Genomic DNA, 21031 nt, shown 5'->3' on the forward strand with positions numbered 1-21031 from the left:
TGGTCTTGCATGCATGCAGGATGCAGGACGTCTCTTTGGAATGTGTGTATATGTACTGTACTGTATGTGTTCTGAGCTGTATATATGGCAGCTTCCTCTTTCCTCTCTCGAGGAGGAAATGGCTGCTCCCATTGATAAGAATGTATGATTTTGAACAGGCCAGACTTGTTTTGGAAACTGACGCTCACTGACGCTGTTGAAAGTACCAAAAGTGTGTAGGAGCTCATCGTTTTTAGCGAAGTCAAATCATTCCATGTTTTCTTATGCATGTTTTCTGTTGCATGTTTTCCCAAAAGGTATCATGTTAATTCAATCCCTTTTACTCATTTTCGTGGGCTTGGAAAGCCCGGTTTCGATGATCTAAGTGTCTCTCTGTCAATGTTTATTGTATCTAAAACCAGACAAAGTCAGTTTGAGGGGAAAACCCCGTTAGCATTTCCACCGTGACAGTGTTGACCTCACTTCGTCAACCACTGTAGAAGTCGTCATGCATGACTGAACATCCGCCCCCTGACAGTGTATATGTTACCAAGATGAATTTGTTCACTTCAGTTCAGTTCTCTGCTATGAAAACTGGCTTGCTTTAGTACATTTCCCTCTGTGTTATCAAGTCAGATGACCTGGGATCATTTATACCGGTAGAGCTGTATGGAGCATGAGGATTGGGTGAAGAGGTGGAGCTAGCTGCCACCACTAGGAGGAAATGGGCACAGTGCCATGTCGCTGTGGCCGGTGACATCATCCACAGCACAGAGATGGAGGAGCACTTTGTGGCTGAGACATCTGTAGGCTGAAAGAGCTCTCTCTCTCTCGCATTCCAATTTCCTGTCTTTGCCTCTTGCAAGTCGGCTGATTTGTGTGTGTGCGTGTGCGTGTGATTAGGAGCGGCAATGTGAAGTGTAAGGGTTGAAGCCTCATGATCCACTTATGACTGAGTCTCGTGACCGGGAGCTGAGCTAGACCAGTGTCTTCACTGGTCTGCGTGGTTAGGGAGTGAGGGGCTTTGGGTGGTGTCATTCCACCTCACAGGCCACCCCGCCCACTCCCCCTCCCTCCCCCCCTCTCATCCTACCCTCTTGCCCCATCCCGCCCTCCCTCCCCCCCCTCACATCCTACCCTCTTGCCCCATCACTCCGTCTCTACCCCCCTCACATCCTACCCTCCTGCCCCATCCCTCCGTCTCTCCCCCCCTCACATCCTACCCTCCTGTCCCATCCCTCCCTCCCTCACATCCTTCCCCATGTCTTCAGCCCTCATATCCTCCCTTGCCCTCCCTCTCATCCTCTCGTCTGAGCTGTGGGCTGTTAGATCTCGTGCTGTTTTTTTTTTTCCTTTTTCAGCTGACTCCAGAATGCAAATCACAAGACCCCTACTACTTATCTCTATGCTCCAGGCCCAGAACAGGACAGAACACAAGCATCTGACTGAGGAATGGGAAGCTCCTGCAAGGAATGCAATGTTGTGCGTAGTAGCGTGTGCCATGCTGGTTGACAGGCGCCCGCTTGCTGAAGCTATTCTTCAGGGAAGGTGGAGGTGGGGAATTTGTAGCCCAATTTACCACCCTCTCCACTTGAGCCAGTTTCTACCGGAATCCGCCATTAACATACAATTTATTTGTATTTGTAAAAGTTTTTTGGTTTTGGGAAAGAATTACACTGCATGCAAAGAAATTGGTTATTTAGCATGAATTGTAAAAGTGTAGTGTACTCCTCAATGACAGCATAAAAGTCTCATTATTGAAAACAGTTGATATAACATTGATATAAAACAGTTCCATGTCCCAGGAGATTTAGAGAGGAAAAGTATGTGTGGCAGTAGCATGTGTTAAAGGATATTCTGAGAGGGTTACAAATATATTTGTGTGCGTGTGTGTTGAGCCCACGAATGGGATCCACTGTTTATATTGTACACCAAGAGGAAATTCTTCACACTGCACATCGTCTGAAGAATTTCCTTGTATACTCTAGAGACTGTGCATTTGCGGATGTGTGTGTATCTACAATGCATTATCAGCAGCAGGAACAAAGTCGCGTTCATTTCCCCACACCTTCATCTCACGAATGGGGATTGGAGATGTGGGATGGAATGGTTGTGTGGGTGTGTGTGTTTGTCTCTGGAGGTGGCCACGGAAAGGGCCCTTGGGAAAGGCCAACACATGCTGCTGCTTACATAACCTTTAGTTACCCCCGGCAACCAGACGCCCTGCTGAAGAGGGAGAGGAGCGTGGGTGTGTGTGTGTGTGTGTGTGTGTGTGTGGGGGGGGGGTGACAGCCAGAGATGAGGGAGGCAGAGAAAGGGTGATAAGAGAGAGTGAGGCTTTTTTTGTAGATATGACTTTTAGACCAGGATAAAATGGAAGGATGAGGGAAATTAGACATGGATTCCCTGTGTGTCCTGAAAAAGCAGTTGCAAATGTATTGTGTGTGTAGGCGTGTGCCCACTCACACAACAGCTCTAAATGCAGATGACAATGTAATCACTGGGTCAAAACAGAGACACAGAATGACCTCCATTTACAGAATACTCCCGAAAGGGTTGGTGTCACACCACATCTATGGTTACTCTCCTGTGATAGTAGTCATGCAAGCGTCAGGCCATACAGTAGTTTGTTGTGAGTTTCGTGACTCTGCTTGCGTTTATTTGAAGTGTGAGGATGGTGGCGTGAGTGTGCATGAGGTGGTGTGTTTTGCATAGCTTGTTGAAGGACAGGACCTGGGTATGTGAATCATTTGTGTGCGTGTGTGTCTATCGATCTGTTGGTTTTCTTGGTATCACTGATAGGGTTCGGGGAAGGCTTTGATGCACACGGCCTCCACGGAGAAAAGCAATGATCATTTAAAATTGTTTAGAAAACAACACCACCACCATCAACAACTGCTCTACACCTGTGTTGAAGCACATTACATTTGAATGCAAATCCTCAGTTGCTCCATCTGATCAATCATTTTCAGCTATCTGACGGGATCAGCTACCTAAATGAAACATTTACCCCTGATTATTGAAGGGCTTTCGGGCCAAAGACTCGAGTAAGCATCCACTTATGGTTCCACGGAGACTCTAAACAGCTCAAAGACGCAGCACAGATCCCGTCTAACAAATATACATAGAAACACAGAAGCCTCAAATACAGGCCCACGAGCATCCGCTTGTCGCGACGCGTGATGCATGCTAAGGCTGTCTCGTCACACTGTGAACGACTGACCGTCAATATCCTCAAATGGCACCGCACGCCGATGACAGCGTGTGTGCATGCGTGGGCGTGTATGTGTGAGAGAGCTTTGACTGGGCTGGGGCAGGAAACGCTGATGGTGGTTGTGGTGGCGGTAGGACCAAAAAAACGATTCTCAGAATGACAGCTTTAAAGCCCCCCCCCCCCGGAGCCGCGTGTGCATGTGTGTGCGTTTCCTGTCAAAAAGAAATAGAAATGAAAGAAAAGCCCTTTCAGCTCTTATCGGAGAGCGTGGAAAATTCAACTGATGAGGCACCTCCCACTGCTGACTTATCAATGGGAAGTTAATTGCCTTTTAGTGGATGTGTGTGTGTGTGTGTGTGTGTGTGTGTGTTAGTCAGGGTTTTTACTGACACATTGCCTCCACACAGGTTGAATCCCTGAGCGAGTTATCAACAATATCAGTGATCTGAACGAAAAGAAAGGGCTTGATGGACACAAAATAGAAGCGGGGCCCTCGAGAGGGAGGATGGTAGACAAAGAAGTGGGAGGGAGGGATGGACTGTGGGACAGTAGAGGCAGTGCCTGAAAGAGGACAGAGCTGCTTGAGAGAGCTGTGTTGGACAAGGTCGGACAAGGTCTCCTGATAAGGGGGGGGGGGGGGGGGGTGGCTGGGGGGGGGGGGGGGCTGGAGTTCTGAAATGGTACTGTGTGTGTGATATAGGGCTGGGCAATATATCGAATATTATCGATAATATCGCGATCATTTTGACGACGATGTAAAATTAGAAAATATCGTGAATATCGAATATTTCATTTTGTTGTTTATTTTTGCTGGTACTTGTGTTGCTTGTGTTTTAAGATGACCATCTGGCTCCTCTGTGTTCACACACACTCGCAGACACACACAGAAACACATACACCGTTTGTGCACAAGCTCACAAAGAGCATGTGCACAAACTGAAAATTGCACGCGCACAGGCACTCTCTTTTGCTCTCTTTTTGTCCTGTCACATACGGACCTCTGCATGAATAGTTCCATGTGAGGTCCATTTTGTCAAGTTGCAAGTACCATGTTATGGCAACTGCTTAAATTTGCACTACGCATTTTGTACTTTGTAACAATAGTTGTTCTATCTAAGTAGTTGTTGTTGTTTTCTAATGGAGGCAACAGAAAATCTTTTTTCATTATTATTTAAATGCAAATGCAAACATATCGAGATATACAGTGCCCTCCAAAAGTATTGGAACAGTGAGGCCAATTCCTTTATTTTTGCTGTAGACTGAAAACATTTGGGCTTGACATCAAACGATGAATGTGAAACCAGAGATCAACGTTTCAGCTTTTATTTCCAGGTATTTACATCAGGATCTGATGCACAAATTAGAAAATATCACCTTTTTGTTCGAACCCACCCATTTGTCACGTGAGCAAAAGTATTGGAACATATGACTGACAGGTGTGTTTTGTTGCCCAGGTGTGTCCTATTACATACATTATTCAATCAATAAATACCACTGAATGTCTACACTCAGGTTCAGATTGGGTAAGATAGGTTTTGTCTATGCAGACTGTATTCAGAGGTGAAAACAACATGAAAACCGGAGCGCTGTCTTTGGGTGAAAAACAAGCAATTGTGAGTCTTAGAGAAGATGGAAAATCAATCAGAGCCATTGCAGAAACATTGGCCATAGCCAGTACAACCATTTGGAATGTCCTGAAGAAGAAGAAAACTACTGGTGTACTAAGTAACAGACGTCGAACAGGTAGACCAAGGAAAACATCAGCAGTTGATGACAGAAACATTGTGAGAGCTGTAAAGAAAGACCCTAAAACAACTGTTAGTGAGATCAGCAACAACCTCCAGATGGCAGGAGTGAAGGTATCACTATCTACTGTTCGCAGAAGACTTCATGAACAAAAGTACAAGGGCTACACCAGAAGATGCAAACCACTCATTAGCAAGAAGAATAGGAAGGCCAGGCTGGAATTTGCCAAAAAGTACAGAGATGAACCTCAAAAATTCTGGGACAAAGTTTTATGGACTGATGAGACAAAGATTAACTTTTACCAAAGTGATGGAAAGGCTAAAGTTTGGAGAAAGAAAGGAACTGCTCATGATCCCAAACACACAAGCTCATCTGTGAAACACGGTGGAGGTAATGTCATGGCTTGGGCTTGCATGGCTTCTTCTAGGACGGGCTCATTAATCTTCATTGAGGATGTAACACATGACGGCAGCAGCAAAATGAACTTGGAAGTCTACAGAAACATTTTGTCTGCCAATTTAAGGAAAGATGCAACCAAACTGATTGGCAGAGCCTTCATCATGCAGCAAGATAACGACCCAAAACACACTGCCAAAACAACAAAGGAGTTCATCAGGGGCAAGAAATGGAAGGTATTAGACTGGCCAAGTCAATCTCCAGACTTAAACCCTATAGAGCATGCATTTTACCTGCTTAAGAGGAGACTGAAGGGAGGAACCCCACAAAACAAACAACAACTGAAAGAGGCTGCAGTGAAAGCCTGGGAAAGCATCAAAAAGGAAGAATGCAAAAGTTTGGTGACGTCAATGGGTCACAGACTTGCTGCAGTTATTGAAAGCAAAGGATTTGCAACTAAATATTAAGTCTTATTCACTTAAATATGTTTTAAGTATATCTGTTCCAATACTTTTGCTCACATGACAAATGGGTGGATTCAAACAAAATGTGATATTTTCTTAGTTGTGCATCAGATCCTGATGTAAATACCTGGAAATAAAAGCTGAAACGTTGATCTCTGGTCTCACGTTCATTATTTGATGTCAAGCCCAAATGTTTTCAGTCTACAGCAAAAATAAAGGAATTCGCCTCACTGTTCCAATACTTTTGGAGGGCACTGTATATATATTGTAACAATGTTGACAACATCGAGATATTTTTATATATCGCCCAGCCCTAGTGTGATATGTAGTTGTGTGTGCTGTAATAGTCCTGTGCATGTTTGGTGTGTGTAACGTGTGTGTAGTGTACATTGTGAGTGTGTGAAAATGTGTGGGTGTACTGTGTGTGTGTGTGTGTGTGTATTGGTGTGACTGGGCTCCTGCTCCATCACCATGCCTGAGTGGAGTATGTGTCTTGGTCCCGTGGGCTAATTGCCCTGGATCTCTGTGGGCTCCAGGTCTTTGTGACAAATTCAATCAGGCACCAATGTGCAGCAATGTGTCCCAGCCTTGCCTTGAACATCACAGGAGAAACCTAGTCTCTGGAAACCATTGTTTCATGATGGAGGTAGGAGGATGAGATGGAGGGAGGAGGAGGAGAACGGGGAGGAGGACGATTTGGGGGAAGAAAGGCAAGAGAAAGGAGGATGAGAATGGGAGGGAGAGGGAGGAGGTTGAGAAGGGGAAGAGAGGAGAGAGGGAGGAGAGGAAGGGAGGGAGGAGAGGGAAGGAGGAAGGGCAAGAAAGAGGATAATAGCAACCTTGACATCTTCTAACTGATATTGGAAGATTAAAGTTCTTAACCAGCACTTGTCGGGAGCCGGCATACGGCCAAACAACTGAAATAACATACAGAGGTCGGACATCGCTAGGAACAGATACCGTTCAACATCACAAAGTCTTCAGTAGTTACCGAATCCCACTTCATCACCCCAGAGGCTCACTCAGTGTATTGCAGTCTTGGATCAATATGGATCACAGGATCCAAATGGAGTCTCAAACTGGAGGCCAAGACGCCTCACCGTGAGTAAATAAAGTCTGCGAGAACGAAACATATTGAACTATGCCCATCAGAGAGGAGGTGATGATACCTAGAGTGTGTCAGTAATGAATAATGTAGTCATTATTTTCCCTGGCCTTGCCCCAGCACTTCTCGATGAGATGAATGCAGTCGAGCCAAGGCTGTGTTGGACTGTGTTGCTGCCTGCAGGGGGACGCGACGGCAGGGGCTGAAAACCTGTCAGACATTTTCCACCATATGGAGCGACAAAGGGAGAGGCTGAGGGACCTCAAAACCCTGTCGTTCGAGAGTGACTTTGCTGCGAAACACACGTTCAGATGAACGCACTGTACTGGACGTGTTCACGCACCCACGCACGCAATGTGCAGCGCAGGGAGTGTGTTTATGGAGCGATGATGTGTTTTTTTGATCGGGAAGCTTGTCGGTGGAGGAAATGTGCTGTGGTTGTTGTTTTGTGCCCGTCTGAGGGTGAGATGAAAACATTGATTTGGCTTCCAGCCTCCCTTTTCTGCAAATGAAGTCAGTCGTGTAAACGCGGTCAATGTAAGGAAAAGCAATTATGGATGAGAAACCCTGTGTCGTGGGCTTCTGTTTGTTAGTGCCACACACACACACACACACATAGACGCACGCACTCCTCCACACACACGTACACGCGCACAAAAGAATTCTGCCTGAACTCGCTTATTCAGTCAATCTGGCTAGCCTCTCAGTGTCCTGCAGTAAACCTCCTCCCCCCCCCCCACACACACAGACACGCTCCGAGAAGTGACAGGTGTGGAAGAGAGCAGCAGGTTATTCCTGTTCAAAAGCACATCTCATTGTCTCACTGTTCTTCCTTTATCTGCCTGACCTTGTGACTCACTGTGCTGCCAGTTAATCTACAACACACTCACACACACACACACAACAATGTAGTATTTTAGTCATCAACGATGCGTTAAAATAGATCAAGTTAGAATATTTCTGTGCTTTGTCAGTGGATCCAGCCTTCCTCCTTCAGATTTGAACCTGGCTTAGCTATCTGTGTTCTCTATATGTATACATAATTCAAGTTAAACCAGAAGTGCTGGATTGCACTGGTACCATATAGTTCTCAGTTATATGATGGAAAGGTTCTGAGTAAATCAGAAACGATTTGTGCTACTGGCAGACTTTTTATATTTTTAGTTTTATGGTCTGTGACATTGCCGATCAAGGGGAGGGGGGGGGAGAATCAATGAAGGTTACAGCTCCCCCCCCCACACACACACACACACACACACACACACAAAAGGACTGAGTCATTTAATGTGCCCATATATCTTGTTCCACACCCCCTCTTATGTGCCTCGACCCCCCCCCCCCCCGCCCCGTCCTGCAGCCTTCTTCTTCCCTCCCTCCCGTCCTCCATCTCTATCTCTCTCCTTCACTCGCTCGCTTGTTCTCCCTCGCCGTGAAATTAGATTAACTCTCGCTCGCCCACAAACCCCTTTCTCCGCAGATTAGGACCGCTCGCTTAGCTCCTTCTGCGGAAGGAAACCTTTGATGTGTGGAGGGAGGGGCGGAGGGGGGGCGGGTGGGGGGGATCCCGTCGTTAGGGGAACCCGTCGTTAGGGGAACCCATTAAGGCTGGTAATCAATTAGGGTCAGGTAAGAGACCCTCTTCCCGGAGCTGGAGTTAAGCTCATAGGCCCCGCCTTCTCTCAGTGTTACTATGGCAGCTGAAGAGGAGGAGGGTGGGAGGGAGGGGGGATGATGATGATGATGAAGGGACCATGCCTCACAATCAGGATGCTTGACCTCATTGCATTAACCCCTCCCACTCCCATTCATCCCAGACTGATTTACCCCGGCGAAACATCAAACCTACGTCTATAATATCCCGTTGACAGTGGTATAACTAATGACTGACTGCCTTGGATGCTCATTAAGCTAAACCAACATCCCGCACCCTCTCTCCCATTCTCGCTGTCCCTCCCTCCGCAGTGAACGAGTACCTGTTCATGGTCCAGGCCAGGGGGATCCAGATCCGTGAGAATGTGAAGAACATCGGTGCCCAGGTTCTAGAGCAGGTGGTGAGAGGAGCGTACAGTGCCAACAGCACAGGTGAGCAGGCTGGCAGAGCACGACACCAGCCACAGCACAGACCGAGGCACACGGCATTCCTTGGATGTATGCAGGATTTCTTTGTTGCAAATCACTTGACACCACACGTCATCCTTTCATCAGCGGGCAGCATCCATTCGCAAAGGCGCATGCATGCAAACGTGCACGCACACAAACTTACAAACATATATATTATTGATAGCATAGGGAGAGGCCTGATCTAACGCCACGGGAGACTTGAATTCAGCGAGTCAGCAGCCAGGCCCACACCTCTTTAATATGGGTGAAAACCTTTTTAAGGGACTGACGTCATTCTTTCTTTCTCTCTCTGTCGTTCTCTCTTTTCCTCTCCCCTTCCTCTCTTTCCACTCTGTCCAGACTATACGTATGACTTCAACCCAGTTGAGAGTGACGATCCAGCCACCTCGTTCCTCCCTGTGGGCTTCACGTACCTATCTTCCCAGGTCTGCCCCGAGAAATTGCCCACCATGAGTGAGTACACACTCTCTCCCTCATTCTCTCTCTCTCTCACTCACTCCCTCATTCTCTCTCTTCCTCATTCTCTCTCTCTCTCTCTCCCTTATTCTCTCCCTCTTCCTCATTCTCTCTCCCTCATTCTCCCTCTCTCTCTCCCTCATTCTCTCTCTCTCTCCTTCACTCTCTCCCTCGCTCTCTCCAACCCTCTCTCTCTCTCTGTCATATTGGCTGCCTTCTGAATAACCTTAACTTTTTTCTCCTGACCTCCTCCCTCCTTCTCTCTCCCTGCCCTCCTGCTCACCCTCCATCCCCCCCCCCCCCCCCCCCCCCCTACAGACGGCAGGTTGCAGGTTAATATGAGTGAGGTGTCTCTGGAGGAGGTGGAGCGCGTGCTGTTGGCAGCAGAGCCAAGCTTGTCCCCAGGAGGCTACTGGAAGCCACAGGACTGTGTTCCCCGCTGGAAGGTGTGTGTGTGTGTGTGTGTGTGTACGTGTGTGTGTGTGTGTACGTGTGTGTGTACGTGTGTGTGTGCGTGTGTGTGTACGTGTGTGTGTGTGTGTGTGTGTGTGTGTGTGTGTGCGTGTGTGTGTGTGTACGTGTGCATTCACAGGCATTCTGTGGGAGGACAGGGTATTTACGATACAATATACTTTATTGTCCACATGGGATTTTTTTTATTTCACTGGGCTCAGTGTCGCCGCATTGGACAAATGAGATTCTACATTTTGTCAAGGGGAAGTGGAGCGTGTCGACCCATATGAAGGAGATGCAAAATAGAACAAAGGTATCTAAGTAGAAGGGTATTTCGTGGAGGACGGGAGGTAGGGAGTACTCAAAGAAATACTGCAGCGCCCGTCCAACAACGACAAATGATTTGGTAGTGGGTAAATGGAGAACGGGAGCCTACTGCAATGTGTTGAGCCGGAGGAATGAATTCTGAGCAGGTGGAGTGGAAGATCTGAGTAATCTGGAATACTGGAGAGATTTACAACATTTACAGTTGACACAATCAACCACACACTAGTATTCATGTTCAGACACACCAAGTGCTGCTTCTTAGGAAAGACTTTAAACAACTGGCTTGCACAACTTTAAAACAACCTTTCCACAACTTCAAAACAAAGTCTTACATTGAACTGCCCAACCCAACAAAGTGCCTTTGTCCGGAGACCGGAGCATGGATGGTTGACAGTGTTCTCGCTGTTTGAGACATTCATGCATGAGGATGATCCAGTTTGTGTGTACAGGCTGATGTCTGACGTTCCTTTACGTTTCTTTTCATCTACTCGCACGTCCACACATTCCTTGTCGTCACATCTGCACAAAACCTACGTACTCTATGTTCCTGACTTGAATGTCGTTGCTAGATATTGTCATGGCGTTGTACACTAATGAACATCCACTGATGCCAAGGGGAGGTGAACATTTATGGGCTACCGTGTTCTGATGTGGTGAAATTATTTTAACAAGCTAATCTGAGCTACAAGGGAACTCAGTCTGAGTTACTAAGAATGCTGATGCAACCTAGATAGAGATCTGTCAGTGTTTTGTTTGTGTGTGTGTGTGTGTGAACAGGCTTTTATGGGTTCGATTTAGTGCCAGGGTTAGAATACATGAAGGGTTGGGGATGGGATCATGTTAAAGTTAGGAGCGAGGGTTTATGGGGGCAGGTTAGGTTTTTGGGGCAAGGTAAGGGTTGGGAGTAAGGGAAAACAAGATTGTGATAAGGCCTGAATTGCAAGTCCTCGCAAGCGGAAGTCAAAGGCTGTTTGTCAACAATTGTTCCCTCCGCGTCTTTAGGTGGCGATCCTGGTCCCTTTCAGGAACCGTCATGAGCACCTGCCTATCCTCCTCAACCACCTGGTGCCAGTACTGCAGAGTCAGAGGCTGCAGTTTGCATTCTATGTCATAGAGCAGGTACACACTTGCTAACACGCACCACAGAAACACCAGTACAGAACACGCACACAGACGCCAAAATATACAAAACAGGCTACTGAGTGAGTAATTAGTGGTTCGCCAACTTTTAAATTAGGGTTGTTCCAACTTTGCCTGTCATGCTGTCTAGAAAACGTCTTTAGAAAACGTTTGGTTTTGGAACATTTCCGAGCAGTTTTCTTCCTCATTCCACACATATTTGTGTTTACACTCTATCTGATTATCGGTGAGATTACAACTCTTTGTGAGGGTGTTTAAGTGTTCACTTTCTCTCTGTCTCTCTCTCTCTCTCTCTCTCTCTCTCTCTCTCTCTCTCTCTCTCTCTCTTTCTCTCTCTCTCTCTCTCTCTCTCTCTGTCTCTCTCTCTCTCTCTCTCTGTCTCTCTCTCTCTCTCTCTGTGTCTCTCTCTCTCTCTCTCTCTCTCTCTCTCTGTGTGTCTCTCTCTGTCTCTCTCTCTCTGCCTGCAGACAGGGACAGAGCCGTTTAACAGGGCCATGCTGTTCAATGTGGGCTTCAAGGAAGCCATGAAAGACATGGACTGGGACTGCCTCGTGTTCCACGATGTCGACCACCTCATGGAGAACGACAGGAACTACTATGGCTGCGGAGAGATGCCTCGTCACTTCGCTGTCAAGCTCAACAAGTACTCCTACATGTGAGTCCCCCGCGCCCCCAACGGATGTCCGGCACAAAGGAGATCTTAGGAAATCTAGACATTGATGTGTTTTTCTGCGATGGGCTGTAGTTTGGCTGTTTGTCCTCTGCAGGCTTCCGTATGACGAGTTCTTCGGTGGCGTCAGTGGTCTCACGGTGGAACAGTACAGAAAGATCAACGGCTTTCCCAATGCATTCTGGGGCTGGGGAGGGGAAGATGATGATCTGTGGAACAGGTGGGGAGACTCCACGATTGCCATGTGATACAAAAAACCTTCAGACAACTCTTTCTTATCAAGACCATGAGAGAGTTAAGTCCATTGAAGCATCAACTAAATCTGCAGGATCAAAATAAACAAACTCCTTTTCCAGGAGATTCTGAAATGTCAACGCTGTTGCAAATGACTATTGTAAAGCAGAGGATCATAGCCTGCTGTCTGGTCTGGAATGTAGAATGCGGCCGCTCTCATGGTCAAACAGAGACATAAAAGTCCTTTTTAAATAAAGACTAACTCACACTGAGACACAGTCCGTTCAGATACTCTCGACAAGCATACTTATTGGAAGTCCTTTGGATAAAAGCTGAATGAAGAAACATTTTAAATGTTCATTACTGTTTGTGTGTGTTTGCACAGGGTGCAGTATGCTAACTATACTGTCAGTCGGCCGCAGGGTGAACTCGGTCGGTACATGTCCATCCCTCACCATCACCGTGGAGAAGTCCAGTTTCTGGGCAGGTGAGTCACACCCCCTCGCCATGAGCCTACACACAAACGGTCGGTCACACCCCCTCAAACAAGCACCTGAACGCACACGCCTCAAGCATGTGCACACGCGCAGCCATGCGCCCACACACACTTCCAGGAACGTAAACATGTCGACATTGCAAACATAGCCACCCGCACTCACCGCTGAGCGGTTAGGGAATCGGGCTAGTAATCAGAAGGTTGCTCGGTTTGATTCCCGGCCAAGCCAAATAACTTTGTGTCCTTGGGCAAGGCACTTCACCCTACTTGCCTCGGGGGGAATGTCCCTGTACTTACTGTAAGTCGCTCTGGATAAGAGCGTCTGCTATGGGCTGTATGTAATTGGACCACATGCAACCACTGCCCATGGTCACAGAGAAAAATGACCGGCTGACATGTGGATTTGGAGAAAGGGTGTGTTTGGAATGTAGCTAAGTCTCATGTGATGCCAATCGGTCACATGGAGAGACTGGTGAGAGTAGAAGAGTGGCTTTCAAGACATTTTCTGCTCTTTTTAAGACTTTACATGTGACCTCATGGGAAGAAAAATTCCAATCATGCTGTCTGTCAAAGTTCCATGCTAAGATTGTCCCGGTGTAATCTTGCCTGGTCCCTGATGGAGACTGCTGGAAGTGGGTTCTTCGCTTTCCAGGGAATGGTGACTGTAGTCATATCCACTCACTCTGGTCTCTCTTTCTCTCTTTCTCTCTTTCTCTCTCTCCCCCTCTCTCTCACGGCTCACAGGTATACTCTGCTGCGCCATTCTAAGGAGAGACAGAGTCTGGATGGCCTTAACAACCTGCACTACTCCCCCCTGGTGTCCCGGAGGCCTCTCTACACCAACGTTTCTGTCAGCCTGAGCCGACAGTTAGCCCAGATTGTGGACTACTAACCAGGCATTCCTCCTAGGCCACGAAGGCTGTCGACCATGTCGCTAGTCTCAGCACTGCTTTCAACCTTACTGATATGCATTTCATTTCGTTTTTGTTGTTGTTAGGATGCAAAAAAAAAAGGAGACACGCAGAAGTATGTTGGTTAATCATATGAGAGTAAGGGATACGACTCGTTCATGATCCATCGCTCCTCTCATCCGGGCTTCTCCAGTCTTCTGTCTCCACCTGCCTTTCACACCATTTTGGCCTTTGATATGGACACATGCGTTCTTTATTTCAGTCCTTCGTACAGTCATTGTTTTTCAATTCCATTTTTTTATGTTCCTCCCCCGGCTCACTGTGTCACCGTCCTGTCAAGCTTCCTGTCTGGGGCTCATCCCAACACGAACACGTTCTCAACCCTTAGACAGGTACCCAGGACACAGTATCTAACACAGCCACACCTAAGTACACACACACACACACACTAACACACATGCAGTACAGTGTGCACACACACACACACACACAGGCTGACCTAGTCCTGAAACATTTGGTTATCTGCTTCTGCACTGAATATTTTCAGTTATATGATAATATAAATTAAGAAAGAGACAAAGGCGCACTCTCTCTCTCTCTCTCTTTCTCTCTCACCAACCACACGTGCACACACACACACCGACCTTTGCAGCTGGCCCTGTACAGGGTATGCCAAATCTATTGAGTGTGCATGAACAGTGGCAGTGCAACGAGGAAAGATTGGATATAAAATGTGTAGCTACTGTATACTGTATGTACAAAGTGTAGCATGCTAGTGTGGATACTACGTGTGCTAATCCTTAGATAGACGTGTACATGTTCTGCGTCTAGGCTGTGGCAATGTGTTTGACGCCAGCGAGACGTCGTCAGCTTTCCAATTCCCTGCTCAGGCTGCTTTGGAATCACTTTGTCTAACCTACCGTTTACAAGGATCTACATGCATTACAACCTCTACTAGCTCTGGCCATACTGTGTCGTGACATACAAAAGGACAGTGGACAGGAAGGGTAGCTATTAGAGTAGACAAGCCCTGTATGTAAACCACACTGTAGACCCACCTTTGCCTAAACAAACATGCTAGGCAGCTGGCCACTCAGAGCTTTCACACATTTGTTTGTTTGTGTGTGAGCGCGCCTGTGTGTGAATAAGGGAGGACCTATGCAAAAGCATACTAGTCAGCGTCCTGTTTTTCATGCTTCTCTGGGGGGGATGTCCCCCCCCCAACCTGAGAAATATTCACTGTTGACCTTGTGACATGGACGGAAGATGCCGCAAACCAGGGAGACAAACGGTGTTTGCGTCTCCCTATCTACTTTCTAGCTGTATCGTTTGCTCACCTGCATTTCTATAGTCATAGAGCTGTAAGAGATGACGAAAGCCAGTGTCTGTCTAGGAGACACTGCGTTGTGTTTACAGTAGACCATCGGGACAGGACTTTAACGTTGTACAGCCACTGCTTATTCACCAAAGTCAAATGAGAGGCCAAGAGGCAGCAGAGCCGCAGCCATTATGCTGTTAGCACCCGGCTAATCTATGGCCCGTGTGTGCTGTTTGCATGCACTGCCTTGTGGCGGTACACAAAACACTGGCTTTTGACGCGCAGGGGGTGTGTCAACTCATGAATCTTGTTAGTATCGATGGAAGGCCCTCTTCACAGCACACAGCCACCCTGAGCGCGTATGTCCTTTTGCGTTCCTCTGTGTGTTTTACAGTGTTCATTTGAATGACGTTTTTAGTAGTAGTTGAAAACAAATGAGCGAAAGCTTTATCGACACATTTTCCCCTCTCCTGCCTATGGTGCATGTCTGCCCTTTAGACAGCTTCAACTGAGCTTCTGTTAGTTCATGTCACACAGATCGCCTTGTCTAAACATTGACTTGGGGGGGGGGGGGAAGTACCTGTTTAATTGTGGTATCTATTATGATGTGAGGCTGGACCTCATTTATTTATTGAATCTTTTATGAATTACTTTCAGTGTTTGATTTTGGATGCAGGTGTGTTAGTATAATTATATCGTTGAAAACAAATGACAGACTGTGTTAGAAGCACTGATACTAGTTCTGGTTTCAGACTGAAATGTTGAGATTCAAACCTGTATGGAATTATGTGTGTGTCAGGGACGGGGCTATTCCAAATAGCACTTTCTATCAACGTGATTCACTTGTTAATCTGATTTAAAAAGGCACTGGAGGTGGTAGAAGCCATTTTGTATGACGACCACAGGAAGAGAACTGCTTGATGTCACTTCCTCTCATTCTGCACCTCTAATTTTTTTTTTCTTGAAACATCAGGCATTGTGAAACATCAGGCATTGTGAAACATCAGGCATTAGGAAACAATGGGCATCTTTGGGGGGTGTCACTCCTATACATGTTGTAACCCGTCAGTAACAATTGAAAACATAAGATGTTGATGCCCAATAGATGTCCATGATTTATATGTAGGTATATGTTGTCTTTTAAGTTAAAAAATAAGTTAAAAAATTGTGTTTTGCTTACAAAAGGCACATGTTTACCTTGAAAAGCCATTCATTCCGAGGTGTATAGTGTGGGGGGAGTGGGGGAGGGAGAGACAAAAGTTTTCTTCTCTAAGTGTGTTTGAGTGAAATGGCTGGACCTGTCTGTGCCACTTGGCCTCAGTGTCTTTCACGTCAGAAGTTCGTTGTTTTCGTTAGTCCTCCAGCTCATGTGAAATGAACTAGCTCAATAGGCTTCCACACTCACAATACTGTACATCCTGCTTGACGTCCAATCAATGAGTGAAGAGTGTACTGTAATTCACAGAAACAACAGACCCTGAGAATACTGTATACCTGGAAGAAGTCGAAGTGAGGGCCTCAGGATTAATGTTGTTGTTTTGACCGACCACGAGTCAGTGACTTGACTTCCCAAAGTAGAATCATGGAGCGAGCTATCTCTGACAAGAACTCGTCGTAACTAAATAGGACTTGATGGGTTTTAGTTGGCAACTGGTTATCAAGCCAGGCGTCAAGTGCCTGTGCTAAACATCATGACAGCTAGCTGGTCAGTAGTGATCCATCTTAGTGACCCCAGTGCTCAGTGAGGTGTGTTGGTCACTGCCTTGTCTCCCAGGTCTGCCTCTGGGCCAGGCTTACACCCATTCCATTCTGTGCCAGTCTAAATGACGGGCCCTCCACTGCACACAGTGCCCTGACATGACTGGCAGCCTTAAACTCTTTCATTTATTTAAGTGATTTTACACAGGTTTTTATTTTTTTATAAGCAAATCTATTTAAATGGAAAAGTGTGTCTCGACTAACGTCCACTGTAAATATTGCCACGTGTAGTTTTTGAACGTTTTGGAAGAAACATTAAATATAGCCCTGTGGATGCTAGGTGAACAAATGGGGGGTATGTAAGGGTTAGGTTGATGTCTGTTTGGAGATGTGAGAGTTCCACTAAAGCCAGTTGGGCTCCTTGAAAGCTTTCACATCCCTGCTTCCCCAGCTCACCCTCTCGTGAGGACGAAGGTGAGGTTCGTTCTCTCCCTTCTCTCCTGGAGCTCTGCTCCCTACTGGTCAAGCACTAGAAGCTGCCAAGAGAGACCTCCCAAACAGCAAACCCGAAATCTCTTTTGTACTGTAGTAACAGCTGTAAGCAGGACACAGGTCCACATTTATCACTGTAGGATTTAAAAAGCACTGCATCAGCCAATATGTTCTTGCGCAATACTGCTTGCCATGCTTACGATGGGGAAAGGCACCCAAACCCAGCTTGGCTACCAACTCCACTTCCTGCAATCTAGAAAAATGTTTTTGTATGAAAGTAAATGATATCAAAAAATGAATAAATTCCGAACTAGATTTAAATTCTCTTGTCAGATTGGAAGGAGTGACGTTCTCTTTTGAATTTAAGCCATTTGAAGCCACTTGTAAAACTTGATGTGGGCCTTATGTGTATCCGTTTGTGTATCGACATTATCTTTTGATTATTCAAATTTTTATGATGGAGATTTTTTTTTTACCATAGTTGTTATTGTAAATACACCAATAAATTGAACTTCGAAAGATGTCTGTGTTGTCCTGTGGTTTCCTCCACCCTAGTAGTGCTGTATGTAGATGGGGATCTGTCCTGCAAACAATGAGGGCAGGCAGAATAACATGAGTTTCTTGCCAGGCTGGTAATTTTATGTACAAGTTAATAAATAAACACGTTTACTAATCATCCCATGTGTATGCACAGCGTTATCTCTCTTTGTGAAGAGGTTATACCCATGGATGAATCAGATTTTATTATCAGAGTGAACCATTGAATAAAGACTGAGAGGGATATCGTTCTCCAGGAACAAGGTTGTTCCTTGTTCTGTGCCTTGTTCTACAATGGCAATAATGAACAAAGCAAAAGGATAGCCAATTTAAAAACACTGCATAGACACTATGTTCATTGTTCCTGATACAGGACAGGCTGAGCCGGCAGTCAGTCACCCTGCTGGTCATCATCCAAGGTTGACTTCCACACGCTCGCTCTTGTCACACCACATTTGGTCTGTGTTGTAGGCTACTGCATGTCTGACCCGAGGCCTGGAGCACACCCGTCCACAGAAGAGGCCAGGATGACCCGTCAGGGCAAACAAAGAGGAAGAGAGAGAGAGAGAGAGAGAGAGAGAGAGAGAGAGAGAGAGAGAGAGTAGTTCCAGTTATATTATGTCTCCATGGTGATGGAAGAATAAACGGCTTCATCTCCTTTTTGGAGCGCCTTTCGGATAAACGACCTTGTGAGTGTCAGGGTTCTGGGTTCACAGACAGCGTTGCAGAGACCAGGGAAATGTCAGTTTGCTGGTAAAGCCCGAAATAAACACCCTTGCCTTCGGACACATTTGTATTTTTTTTCCAGCGTGCTGTTCGGTAGTCGAGACTACTCTGCTAACCCCTGGGCAGCTGGGCTTCATCAGAACGGCACAGTGGACAAAGATGCCGCTTGTTGTTCATATCCGCTCGTTCAGAAACGGTAGCAGCCACATGGAAGAAGACAGACGGAGCAGAATGAGAAGCTTTCACGAGGCCACTTAAGAAGCAATGATTCAGTGGCCCTCTTTTAGCTTAGGTTAGCACCGACTCTCCTTCCAACTGTAATATAATTAGGGTTTGGGAACGAGCACAAGTTCTCCCTATGTGAGAAAGCCAATATCCCTAATGTGATTCTGAACAGCAGAGTTGAGATTAGGTAGGGTTATGTCCTCTCCATAGCTGGGCAGTGGTATCCTCCTTGACTTTAATAGTAGTCTCGATGTTTACAATGTGTCTGAGTCTTCTGTTAAATAAACGTTTGTGTTTGGAGCTCTGTGGACTGCAGTGCAGGTTTCTCTGAGCTCCTTAACCCAAAGCCTACCGGAGTCTGGGAACAGAAGGCTTCGGTATGCTAACACCACTGTCCGAAAGACTATCCCTAACTCCTAACCCTACCCCTTAATGTAATTCTAACACTAATTATACCCCTGACCCGAAACATTAGAGTACTTCCTGTCTCTTGACTGATTACCATCATTCTTGAGTGTAATCTTAAGCCAAATATCTTGCTGAACATGTCCACACAGACACACATACATTTGTTTGCTTTTTTCTCAACCATTATTTACCCACTGACAAGTTGTTTAATTACATACAATACAATACAGAACTGTTGCATCAGACACATTGTGAAAGGACAGGACAAGATGGATCAACCCTGTGGAGTGAAGTGGCACTCAAGTCTTCTGGTGTTGTGTTTGTGTGTGTGTGTGTGTGCGTGTGTGTAGGTGTGTGTGTGTTTGCTGGGGTGTGTCCATAATGTGTCAATGTCCGTCTTCTTCAAAGTGTTTTATCTTGAGTCTGTGTCACTGTAAATATAATTGGGCTTCAGCACACAAGAGAAGCATTCTTCACATCCTTTGTTGTGAAGTGTGTGTGTTGGAATACTCCAAAGCTAAACTGAATCCCTCTTGATACATCTGCAGTATTTTCGAATGCAGTGCACACAACATTATATGTTTCATCAATATTTTAAATAGACCATTTTTTGAACATAGCTCGCCTATTTTACGACACATTGCTCAAACCTGATTTTTGTAGGGAAGTGCGATAATAATTCTTTGCCTTCCCAAAAGAGCTGTCAATGTTTATCCTTAATCTTAGGTTTTCAAAGGTCTTTGAAAACATGATGTCCAGCAACATGATGACTCAAAATACCGTTATGTAAGTTCCTAGTCACCATAAAGTTGAAAAGTGGTGTAAATTGACACGTGGTCGCCATATGATCATATATTTATACCAGTGGAAGTGGCTATAAACGCAGATGAAAGGTTCAAGGATACAATGTACGATTGTACTAGACATGTACTTTATGCATATAAATTCACAGTAATCATGGTAACACAATGTGTATATCTGCAGTTACTGTCTTGGTTTCTATCTGGTATCTACGCCATGCCCAGTGCTCCCATCTTCCTGTTTCCCCTCTCGGGTCCTCTCCTCCAGGAGATGGCTCAGGCCCTCTGTGCCTCGTTGCCTCCCCAACGAGGGTGAGATTGAGCTGGGGACAGGCAGTCCAGCTGCGCCCCGGCCCCTTGGGTCATGTTCACACCTTGCTGTGTGTGCTCTATCATGCTGTGTGTGTATGTCTACTCTATGTGCATGTTTGTTTACCGTTCCGTGCTCTGTGCGTTTGTGTGTGTGTGCGTTTGCGCGCCTTTTTTGTGTGGGCTCTGCACGTCCAACTGCCTATCTTGGGAATCCCGAGCTCCTGTCAGGGTCACAAAGGAGACATCTGTCCCCGGCCTTTCTCCTCTGTCTCTCCTTTCCTGACAGGGATACAGTAGTCCAGCTGTGTCACTGGCCAGCCATCATTCCCCCCTGCCTCTTTCACCCACACATCATTCATGGACCCTGCCTTATGGGAAGATCCCAGCCCCTGCCTCCCCTGGCCCCTCCCCAAACCCTCTCCTCTAGCGTTTCCCCCCTCCACAAATTTGTCTCTCTTTCCACACCTCAGCTTTCTCGACCCTCTCCTGCCCTCCCTGATAACGTTTGATTGCACCGTCGGTCTTACGTTTGATGTTTTTATTCATTTAGCAGATGCTTCCCTGGTCACCCAGTATCTCTCTCCCCTCTCTAGCAACCGCAGCATCTTTCTGTGGTGTTCTTCTCCTTCTTCGTACACCATGTTTTACCACACCTTTACTTTCACTATCACATGGACATTCTGGACTGTGTCACTTATAACAGTCACACTACTTGTTTTTAACAGACTACTGCGGCTTACATTTTTGAATTGATAGAACAGTTTATCAGATATTTTTTATAATAGTTTCCTTTCAAACAGAGA

The 21031-nt window shown here is 46.2% G+C and overlaps 1 protein-coding gene across 1 annotated transcript in view; it reads left to right on the forward strand.

Annotated features, from left to right (window-relative positions):
- Positions 1-17743, forward strand: part of b4galt5 (UDP-Gal:betaGlcNAc beta 1,4- galactosyltransferase, polypeptide 5) — a 28450-nt gene extending 10707 nt beyond the window's left edge. The window contains exons 2-9 of the mRNA XM_047040996.1: positions 8867-8986; positions 9365-9478; positions 9800-9927; positions 11264-11380; positions 11869-12056; positions 12169-12291; positions 12691-12792; positions 13546-17743. Of these exons, the coding sequence (XP_046896952.1) occupies positions 8867-8986; positions 9365-9478; positions 9800-9927; positions 11264-11380; positions 11869-12056; positions 12169-12291; positions 12691-12792; positions 13546-13693 (1040 nt within the window). The 3' untranslated portion in view covers positions 13694-17743. The remainder of the gene's footprint in view (positions 1-8866; positions 8987-9364; positions 9479-9799; positions 9928-11263; positions 11381-11868; positions 12057-12168; positions 12292-12690; positions 12793-13545) is intronic.
- The last annotated feature ends 3288 nt before the right edge of the window (positions 17744-21031 follow it).

The sequence above is a fragment of the Hypomesus transpacificus genome, chromosome 18, assembly GCF_021917145.1.
Source record: "Hypomesus transpacificus isolate Combined female chromosome 18, fHypTra1, whole genome shotgun sequence".
NCBI lineage: Eukaryota > Metazoa > Chordata > Actinopteri > Osmeriformes > Osmeridae > Hypomesus > Hypomesus transpacificus.